Source organism: Ochotona princeps, chromosome 23 (assembly GCF_030435755.1).
Source record: "Ochotona princeps isolate mOchPri1 chromosome 23, mOchPri1.hap1, whole genome shotgun sequence".
Classification (NCBI taxonomy): domain Eukaryota; kingdom Metazoa; phylum Chordata; class Mammalia; order Lagomorpha; family Ochotonidae; genus Ochotona; species Ochotona princeps.
Genome location: NC_080854.1, coordinates 38,948,982 through 38,959,538, shown reverse-complemented (window position 1 = coordinate 38,959,538; position 10,557 = coordinate 38,948,982). Strand labels below are relative to the sequence as shown.

The window sequence follows — 10,557 nt, the reverse complement described above, 5'->3', positions numbered from 1 at the left end:
CACACATGGTGTACCTGCAAGGACAGAACCCTGAGGCCCTCAGGGAATCTGGGAGGCCCCCTGCCACCTGTCCTGGGGGCTGAGCTGCCCTGGGTCTCCTACTGGACCTCAGGTTCCCAAGGCCAGCCTGGTGGAGGGGGGAGGGGCTTCGGGCAGGAACCCCCCCAGAGAAACTGGGGCAGCTAGGTGGGCCCCCGCAGGTCTGGGGGGCAGCTTACCTGTGGGTGTGTCAGCTGTAGGGGAGGTGGCGCCCAGCGGAGGGCGGGTACCTTGGCAGATAAGGCATTAACTGCCTGCCTGCCTGCCTCACCCTGCAGATCTGCTGACGGCTCCTCTCATCCAGGTGCCGAGGCCCCGTGCCAAAGTTCCGCAGACACCTTTGGTGCCCCATCACTCGACGACCACCATGGTTCGACTGGTGCTGCCCAACCCTGGCCTGGAGGACCGTATCCCCTCGCTGGCCCAGCTGGAGCGCCTAGAGAAGGAGGAGGCCAGCTCTCGGCCCCAGTGGGACAACAAGGCCCAGTACATGCTCACCTGCGTGGGCTTCTGCGTGGGCCTGGGCAATGTGTGGCGCTTTCCTTACCTGTGCCAGAGCCACGGAGGAGGTAGGGGCCGGAGGACAGCAGGGACATGGTGCGGTGGATGGAGGGGTGTCCCTTGGGCCCACAGCTAGCTCCAGACTAATGAGGTGCTGGGGGTCACCCTGGAGGGGGTTTCTCCAGCCCCACAGGACATGTCGAACTGGGTGCAGACTGAGGGGAGGGGGGACACCCCAGGGGGCTCGGTCGGCCTTTCCGTGGAGCTGTCTCTCTACTCTGTTCTCCCCTACCCGCCCCGGCACTCCTACCCCCGTCTTGCCTGCACTCCCAGAAGGCTCTGGTGACCTGGTGGGCACAGCTGGGGCCTCTTGGGTGGCCTGAGCATCCTAGAGCAGTTTGTGCCCTCCTGTCCCCCTGGGCCGGCTCTGAGGGTGCTGCTGCCTCTCCCCTGTCGGGGGCAGCCTGTGGCTGAGGGCCCTGGCTCCGCCTCCACAGGCCTGGAACAGGCTCTGCTGGATGCTCTGGGCGGTCCCGAGGCCGGCCTGAGATTCTGGGCTCTGCCGAGACACGACTGGTCCCGTCCTGTTCCCTCCCTGCTGACACTGGGAACGAGCTGCCACACACGTCACCCCTCCCATCCCGACTGAGGAGCTGTGACCTCTGAGGGGGAGGAGGACCAAGGAGTGGGGTGTCGGGTCCTGAGCCCTGCTTCCTGCAGCCTCAGGAGCCTTCTGGTCACTTCCACTTTCCCCTCCTAGGAGTCCTGCAGGGGAGAGGTGTCCCTAGCCTCCTGTGGCCCTTAGCTCCCCTTGCTCCCTACAGAAGGGCGTGGATGTGGTCCTACCTGTGGGGACTGGCAGAGCCCCCAGTCCCCTAGGAGTGGAGAATCAGGCTGGGGCTTTCCAACAGGCTCTCAGGGACATCCTTGAGGACAAGGGTCCAGGGACCTTCCCCCTGCTGACCCAGGAGGACAGCAGTGACAAGGTGCACAGCCCTGGACAGAGCTTGGGCCCCAACGTGGTTGTGTATACCATTGTGTACGTGGCAAGGGGCAGAGACCAGGGGAAGGGGTTCCCAGGGACTTGAGGGGAGGCCCCAGAGGGACACAGGGACGGAGGTTGTGCCAATGTGAACACTCTGGCATACGTGGTGTGCCGGTGAGCTGTGCCCTCAGACCTGCTTGGACTGCCTCAGCAGGCTGGTAAGGGCCACATTTCACGGGGCATCCCCAGATGCCGAGTGGAGGAGCAGGTGTCCGTGGGACAGTTACCAGTCCCTGGCTCCCAGGCCCCTTCCCAGAAGGAACTTCAGCCAGTGTGGGGGGACCCCATGCTGGGTCCCCACTCAACTGCACCCTCTCCTGGGAGCCCAGGACCTTCTGGTCTCTGCCATGATATGACCATGGGAGGCATTCACAGGGCCTTAGCCTGCCCACCCAGGAACCTGGGTTCACACTTCCTCGCTCCTTCCTTGTGGCAGCTCATCGGGGGGCAATAGCGGCACGGGGTGCAAGAACCTTGTGGGGGGCCCCTCAAGGGTGTTCCCGCCATCTCTGGATTCTGGCCTCCTCCACTGATTGTCCAGTAACCAACCGTGGTGTCCACTCTGGATACCAGCCCCCACCTGTTGGACAGAGATGGGGAACTGGCTGGGGTACAGGGGCTTGCAGCTCCTTCTCTTCCCTCTTGCTCCTCCTGTTTCTTCTCATTCTCCTTCCCCTCCTCCTCCCCCCCTCATCCTTACAGGGTGACCTGTGCTGCTGCCTTTATTCCAGCTGCCCTGGGCCCTACATCTGCAGCTGTGAGGGTCTTGGGGCTGCCGGCCAGGGTCTAGACTCCAGGACCTCTGCTCCCAAAGGGGTCTGGAGTGGGGATGCTGGCGGGGTTTAGGGGGCCATGACCTAGAAGCCCAGAGGGATCCCCAAGAGTACCCAGGCTGAGCCCACAGCACAGTCCCTGGGTTGGGCAGGCAGGACACAGGAGGTGGGGGAAGGTGCCTGGCTAGTCCGCCCGACCTGGCCCCGCCCTTTGCTGTGCCTCCATCTCCCAAGAAGTCTAGCCCCAACCTGGGAGAGGCAGGGCACCAGGCCTTCCCTGTGGGAAGTGTGGGCACAGAGGGAGGAGAGAAGACAGGAGGAGGGGGGTGAGCCCCCAAGAGAGAGGAGGGGTAAGCAGTGACTCCTGGAGGGAGAGGGTGGCTGGGCTCGTGGAGTCTCTATCTCTCCCGCTCTCATGCAGGGACCACACCTGGACACAGGGTCTGAATGGCCCAGGCCAGCTGCCCAGCCAGGAGATGGTGGCCAGGAGGGATGGGTGAGCTCCGGACGTCCAGCTAGTAGAGACGCAGTATGGACGTGGGGACAGAGGACAAGCCGGCGAGTGCAGGGGCACTGGGGCCTCACCCAGTGGTAGGATTCCTGGATGGACAGTGGGAAGGGTGTACAGCCTCCAGGTTCTGGAAGCCCCGCCCTACCAGCCTCAGGCATGACCACCATTCAGAGTCTCCTGGGCCAAAGTCCTGCTGGCCTGGGCGGCAACCAAGGGAAGCTGTCTCTGTTGGACTTAGCTGGACTTGGTCTGGGCTGCTCCGGGTTCCGGAGTGGGGGTCCCTGCAGCGGGGGAGGGTCTTCGTTGGGCTCTGCTGGGTGTGCTTTGCACATGGTTACAATGTCCATGCCGGAGTCCAGGAGCTGCTGACAAGAGTTTGCAAAACTCAGCTAGGTCCCATGAAAAACCTAGAGGTGCAGGGAACACCCAGGGCCGTCCCTCTGCACCTTTGAGGAAGGGTCTGGGTGCTGGCCAAGCCTCCCCTGCTCCATGGGGCCCCCCAGCCCTGTGCAGGCCTTCCATGGACCTCCGTGGAGGCTCACTGTCCCCACAGGGCCTCTCTCCCTTCTTAGCTAGTGCATCTCTACTCCTTGTTAATTTCAAAACAACACCCCCCCCAAAAAAAAAAAAAAAAACAGAGAAGCTGAACTTTCTGGTCCATCGGCCACAGGCAGCTCAGGTTCCTGGCCTGGTTCTGCTGGTAGTTCTGCCATTCCAGCTCACCAGCTGTCCTGGGCTGTCCCCTTGAAGCCCTAAGCTGGAGCCCCTCAGGTTGCCAAGGACAGGACGGGATGGGAGAAGGTGAGATGGGGCTGTCTACTGTCATCAGGGAGGCGTCCTGGGCCCTGTGCCTGATGACCCTCCCAGCAGGTCAGATGACTGAGGTGCCCTGCCCTCCAGGGGCCCCTCACTCACGTCCACCCTTTCATCTGTTCATTCCAGGGGTGCTGCCAGCTACTTAAGTATTTATTTAATAATTTAATTTAATGCTAATTTACCTATGGGACCATGGTTACTGCCGCCCGGCTGTGCACAAGCTGAACCCAGACCCAGCTGGGTTGGTGTTGGGGTGGGGCTGAAGCTGGGGTTGACCCTGGTCCCTGGGTGTGGTGTGTAGGCGTCTTGACCATGGGGCCACCACCCACCCCAGTGCTGTCAGCTGGTGGACAAGAGTGTCCATCCCTGAGGGTCTCACACAGACAGGGATGACAGAGCATAGTGGGGACATCTTTACTAGGCACTGAGGGCCAAGCTTGGTAGTATCCCTCACATGCACACACTACACACATGTACACCACGTGCTACACACATGTATGGCACAGACACATGTACACACACAGAACAGAGGGAGCCTCTTTACCAGGCACCTGAGGGTCAAGCTTGGTAGTACCCTCACATATACATGATGTACATATGTATACACACAAATGTACAGCATACACATGTATACCACACATGTACATGCTACATGCATTCACACACATAGGCTACACAATACAGTGTACACATGTATACACAATACATGCTACATGCATAGACTGCACACAATATACACACCACACACGCACACCGTAAACATGTTGCACATGTACACTACACACATATGTATATGCACCACACTTATACACAGTACACACTACCTATGTGTAGAGTACGCACAATACACATGTACATATGCAGATATGCATATACTATGCAATATAGAACACAGTCACACACATGTGTGCCACACACGTTACACACCTGTATGCCACAGACACATAGAAGTACATCTGTGCACACACATGCGCATCCACTCACATATATGCACACAGTTCTGCTGGGTCTGAGTGGGGACATGGGGCACCCTGCACCCAGGCTGTGCTCACTTGGAGCCCAAGAGGGCAGATGTACTGCTGGAGGGGAGAGCAGATGGGTGGTGACAGCCTGCCCAGCTCCAAGGGTGGCTGTGCGAGGCTCAGTGCCTTGGGAGTGCACTCAGGGCAGCAGGTGGCATCAGCCTGTTAGCACCAGGTGGTTTCCTGGCAGGGGGCTGTGTGCCCTGGCTCTGCCCCTCTAAGCACCATCTCCCCCACAGGCGCCTTCATGATCCCCTTTCTCATCCTGCTGGTGCTGGAGGGCATGCCCCTACTGTACCTGGAATTTGCCATCGGCCAGCGGCTGCGCAAGAGCTCCGTGGGTGTGTGGAGCGCCATCCACCCGGCCCTCAAGGGTGTAGGTGCGTCCTGGAGCAGGGGTGGGGTTCTGGAGACACCTCAGGGGCCCGGTTGCCCCTCTACCCATCCCAAGCACATCCTAGCATCTGCAGGCTTGCTCAGGAGGGGGCGCTGGGCTCCTGCTGTCCATCCACTCCCACACCAAGCAGCCCCATGGTCACTCATTTACTGGCTCTGTGATGGGCAGCTCTTGCTTGGAGACCTGGAACAGGGGCAGAGGCCAGGGTCCATTGGACAGAGCTCCTGGAGCCAAGGCCTCCTCCCTCTGGCTGTGTCTCCCCTCCCCCTTTTTCCCTCTCTTCTTCTCTGCCTCTCCCCTGCCCATCTGTCTCACATCTCACTCGGTTTGGTTGTAAGTCCACACCATGGCATACACCTTGGCCCTCCTAGCTAGCCCACCTGTGACCTCTGCCCTGCCCTGGGGGAGGGGGCAGACATCCCATGAAAGGCTTGGCTCCAGCCCCCAGGCAGCACCTTGATAACTCCCTGCCGAGAGCCGGACTACCTTGCCCACTTTCCCAGTGGGCAGGCAGTGGCAGCCTGCAGGACGTAGCCCCTCCCCCCAGGCATCACGGCCATGCTGGTTTCCTTCATGGTGGGGCTGTACTACAACACCATCATCGCCTGGATCCTGTGGTACTTCTTCAACTCCTTCCAGGACCCGCTGCCCTGGAGCCAGTGCCCACTCAACCAGAACCACACAGGTGGGTGCCCAGGGTGCCTGGGACAGGCAGGGCCCCAGAGGAGCCCATGGGGCCGCGAGCACCAGACAGCTTCCCATCCCAAAACATCCTGCCAAGGCAGCAGGAGGAGAGACTGCTCAGAACCAGGATGCATGGGGGCTGTGTGGTTTACACGTGTGTGAGTGCACACGTCAGCTTGTATGTGCGGTGTGTGGCATACATGTGTGCGAGCACACATGTAGGCTTGCATGTGCTCTACACACGTGTGAGCGCACATGTAGGCTTGTAATACCATGTGTAGCTTATATGTGTGAGCATACACATAGGTTTGCATGTGATGTGTGTCTACACGTGTGTGAGTGCACATGTAGGCTTGTACGTGCTGTATGTGTGTACATGTCCTCAGAGCCAGCACCTGGCAGCACACCCAGGTCCCCTCCTATTGGCGGCCTGGAGCCCACCTCTTCCCACTCCCCTCTGCTGTGTGCCCACCCCAGGCTATGTGGAGGAGTGCGCCCAGAGCTCCTCTGTGGACTACTTCTGGTACCGCGAGACGCTCAACACGTCAGCATCCATCAACGACTCGGGCTCCTTGCAGTGGTGGGTCCTGCTCTGCGTCACATGCTCCTGGAGCGTGCTGTACGTGTGCACCATCCGCGGCATTGAGACCACCGGAAAGGTGCTCTGCAGGTTGGCGGGCGAGGAGGGCTCCTGAGCACCCCTGATTCCAGGCTGAGTCTGTGACCCCTGCCTTCTGCGTCTGTGACCCCCGCCCAGGCCGTGTATGTGACGTCCACACTGCCCTATCTGGTGCTCACTATCTTCCTCATCCGCGGGCTCACGCTGAAGGGCGCCACCAATGGCATTGCCTTCCTCTTCACGCCCAATGTGAGTCCTGGACCCCTGTCCTCCTCAGCCTGGGCACACTCCACTGCCAGTTCCTGACTTCCCCACACCCCTGCCTGACGGCCGCCCCGCTCCCACAGGTCACTGAGCTGGCCAACCCGGTCACCTGGCTGGATGCGGGTGCGCAGGTCTTCTACTCCTTCTCATTGGCCTTCGGTGGGCTCATCTCCTTCTCCAGCTACAACTCAGTGCAGTGAGTGGAGGGCTCTGGGTGGGAGGCCTTGCCATCTCTGTGGGCGTTGGGGATCCTGGCCACTGCCACTCCGGGCAGACTGGCTCCTCTCTGCACTCTGAGGATGCTCGTGGGCTCAGCCCTCCAACGACACCTCTTCCCCACGAAGCACCAGCTCACCCTCGGTGCAACAGGTGCCCAGGGGCACAAGGGGCTGTGAAGCCCCCACCATAGCAAGGTCCTGGTTCCAGGCTGTACCTGGCCCAAGCGATTCCTCTCCAACAGGCCCACATCCCCAACAGGACTGCCCAAACCAGCCCTGCCCAAGACTGGGTCTGTGGAGGCCAGGTCTCTGGTCGCATGGCCTGACCTTGGGCTACAGGCCTGGGAACCTACTGGTATGCTCCCAGTGCTGGGCTGACTAAGAACTCTGAGGTCCCCTGGGTCCAGGGAGGGCTGTGTGCCTGCTGTGGTCGCCGGGTATGGGGAGACTCCAGGACAGTCTTGTGTTTCTGGGAGTGTCCCTCCCTCAGACCTTTACAGAGGCCCTGGAGGCCCAGGGTAACCCCTGGGGGCCCACCACCTCAGGGCTGAGCCGAATCAGGATCCATGACCCCACAGCTCTCCAAGGTGGGGGAGGGGCAGCTGGGATTGGAAGCAGAGCCTGGGTGACAACAGCTCTGGCCCCTCGACCTCTCTTGGGGTCCCCAGTAGGAGCAGGCTGGGGGTGGGGCGCCGCAGGCCGGGCTCTGTGAGCCTGGATGCCAAGCCAACAAGGGGCCTGGCCACTGTGTCCACAGTAACAACTTTGAGATGGACTCGGTGATCATCTCCGTCATCAACGGCTTCACCTCCGTGTTTGCGGCCACCGTCGTTTACTCTATCATCGGCTTCCGTGCCACGGAGCGCTATGATGACTGCTTCAGCACGTGCGTGCCGGGCCCCGCAACCCTGGTCCCTGGCCCTCTGATCCAACCCCTACCTCACCCCACTCACCCCACTGTCTCTGCAGGAACATCCTGACCCTCATCAATGCCTTCGACCTGCCCGAGGGCAACGTGACACAGGAGAACTTCGCTGAGATGCAGCACTGGTGCAATGCCTCGGACCCCGCCGCCTACGCCCAGCTCTCCTTCCAGAACTGTGACCTGAACACCTTCCTTTCTGAGGCAGGTCCTGGCCACGTGTGGGTGGGCAGGTGGGACCCCCCACTCCCATGCCTGGGCTCAGCCATGCACTGGCATGGCCAGGTGGCTGTGGGGCTGAGCTGTGCCATTTGCAGGGCGTGGAGGGCACTGGTCTGGCCTTCATCGTCTTCACAGAGGCCATCATCAAGATGCCCGTGTCCCCACTCTGGTCGGTGTTGTTTTTTGTCATGCTCTTCTGCCTGGGGCTCTCGTCCATGTTTGGGAACATGGAGGGTGTGGCTGTGCCCCTGCTAGACCTCAAGGTGGTCCCTGCCAAGTGGCCCAAGGAGCTGCTTACAGGTGTGTGTGTGTGTGTGTGTGATGGGTGGGGCCCTGAGGGGCGGGGCAGGGCATGGCACCACCCTGCTCTCTCCCGCCTGCAGGCCTCATCTGCCTGGTGAACTACCTCCTGGCCTTCGTCTTCTCGCTGAACTCAGGCCAGTACTGGCTCTCCCTGCTGGATAACTACGTTGGCTCCATCCCTCTGCTCATCATTGCCTTCTGTGAGATGTTTGCGGTTGCCTACATATACGGCATCGACAGGTGAGAGCAGGCGACTGTGGGCAGGGGGAGCAGCCTAGGGGACCCTTCAGAGGTGGGGCTTCCCCTAGAAGCCAGTCTGAGTCCCTGTGGGCACAGGTAAGTGGGGGTATATGTGCAGGGACAGATGTGAGCGTAGGTGTGCAGGGTCAGGTGTGAGCACAGGTGTGAGCGCAGGTGTGCAGGGGCAGGTGTGGGCAAAGCTGTGAAGGATAGGTGTGCGTGACTGCGTGTCCTCTGAGCATGTGCAGTGGAAGGGATAGTCTTGGTGGGTGGTGCTTGCTGAAGGCTCCAGGGCTGCTTGGGTGTATTCTGGGAGAGCCTTGGATTGGTTCATGGTGGCACCCATCCGTACTGTCTTGGTCCCTGCCAACAGCGGGGAGCTCAGAGGATGTAGGACCGTCCAACCCCAGACATGGCCTCACCTGGGCACCACCCTGGGGCCTGCTGGAAGGTTTAGATGGGGCCTGTCTGGTGGCTTGGCTCTTGGTTGCAGACTCCTTGCACAATCCGGCCTCGCCAGCTGGGAGAGTGTTGGCAGAGCTGGCCGGTGTGTGGCCAGGAGCTCTCCCAAGGGGAAGGGTTTGGCATGAGGGCAGCGCTCACTACCCAGCAGTGTCTGACGTCCTGGGTCCCCCAACACTGATGTCGGCCTCTGCCTGCAGGTTCAGCAAGGACGTTGAGTTCATGATTGGCCATAAGCCCAACATCTTCTGGCAGGTCATGTGGCGGGTGGTCAGCCCGCTCCTCATGCTGGTCATCTTCTTTTTCTACTTCGTGGTGGAAGTCACCAAGCAGCTAACATACAATGTCTGGAACCCCAATTACGTGAGTGCCCAGGCTGCCCGTGGGTGAGCTCGCGGGGCGGGGGCCGTGTGTGCTCATGTTGCTGTGCTTCCCCCCACAGGAGGAGTTTCCCCGCCCCCAGAACATCCCGTACCCGGCCTGGGTGTACGTGGTGGTGGTCGTCGTGGCCGGGGTGCCCAGCCTCATCATCCCTGGCTTTGCCATCTACACGTTCATCAGGAACCGCTGCCAGCAGTCAGGGGACCAGCAGGGACTGGTCAGCACGCAGTCCATGGTGTCTGTGAATGGGGACCTCAAGTCCTGAGGTGCCCAGCCCAAGGCACGCAGGGTGCTGGTGCCAGCCAGGCCATCTGTGTGGCAGTCCATGTATCATGCTTGTGGTAAACCATGTGTGTGTCCAGTGTGCTGTGTGTGTACACACATGCGTGTGTGAGCATTGCATGCTTGTGTGCATTAGCCTGAGTACACAGGAGTGCTATGCATTGTGTGCTTTCCTTTGTATGTGATGTATGTTTCTCCAGTGCATGTATTTGCATGTGAGTTCATGATAGTATGTGCATGTCGGTGTGCCTAGATGTGCATGTGAAAGCATGTTGTGGGTACATGCATGCATGCTGACCTGTTATGTACATTTACACATGTGTAGTGCATTGTATGGGTTATGCAGCTGCACTTGCATGCATGTAGATTGCCTGCACTGTGTGACTGCATGTACACATACTGCTTGTTCATACATGCATGTGTGTGCAGGTGCACACGTGTCTTTGTCGGCCTGTTCGTGGTGCACATGTCCACCATTGCCCAGTCACCTTTCAGGGACATGACGCAGCTCAGGACTAGTGCCCTGCATGTCCCAGAACACCAAGAGCGGAGTGGGGAGTCTGGCCCCTACCATCACTCTCATGTCCCAGCCCCCATGCTGCCCCGGTGCCCTAGCTGCTGGCCCTTGGCCTAGGGACTCAAGGCTCCCTTTAACTGGAAGACCAAGCCCCTGACTGACTGTGGATTTCCAGGAGAAGGAGCCACATCCTCCAGTGCCTGGACTGGTCAGTCCCTGGTGAGCCCCCATGCCCGCAGCTCAGTGGACACTCAGCTATGTAATCTACTGTGCCAGCCCTGTGGTGCCACCCCACCTGCTTGCCTGCCCACCAAAACCACCTGCTTCCTGGTGGGACTC

At 60.1% G+C, this 10,557-nt stretch overlaps 1 protein-coding gene across 1 annotated transcript; it reads left to right on the top strand.

Moving 5' to 3' along the window:
- The first annotated feature begins 353 nt into the window (after positions 1-353).
- On the top strand, positions 354-9,957 carry SLC6A19 (solute carrier family 6 member 19). Its single transcript, XM_004597899.2, has 12 exons — positions 354-608; positions 4,947-5,087; positions 5,652-5,789; positions 6,266-6,447; positions 6,546-6,656; positions 6,755-6,867; positions 7,647-7,775; positions 7,859-8,015; positions 8,129-8,333; positions 8,417-8,576; positions 9,239-9,401; positions 9,481-9,957. The coding sequence occupies exons 1-12, from the start codon at positions 407-409 to the stop codon at positions 9,682-9,684; spliced, it is 1,905 nt and encodes a 634-aa protein (XP_004597956.2). The 5' UTR covers positions 354-406; the 3' UTR covers positions 9,685-9,957.
- Positions 9,958-10,557: the final 600 nt, after the last annotated feature.

Excerpts from the sequence above, each read along its gene's own strand:
- SLC6A19 (XM_004597899.2), top strand. The coding sequence starts at position 407 with ATGGTTCGACTGGTGCTGCCCAACCCTGGCCTGGAGGACCGTATCCCC. Across the intron at positions 609-4,946 it reads GTGCCAGAGCCACGGAGGAG|GCGCCTTCATGATCCCCTTT; the intron begins GTAGGGGCCGGA and ends TCTCCCCCACAG. Across the intron at positions 8,016-8,128 it reads TGAACACCTTCCTTTCTGAG|GGCGTGGAGGGCACTGGTCT; the intron begins GCAGGTCCTGGC and ends TGCCATTTGCAG.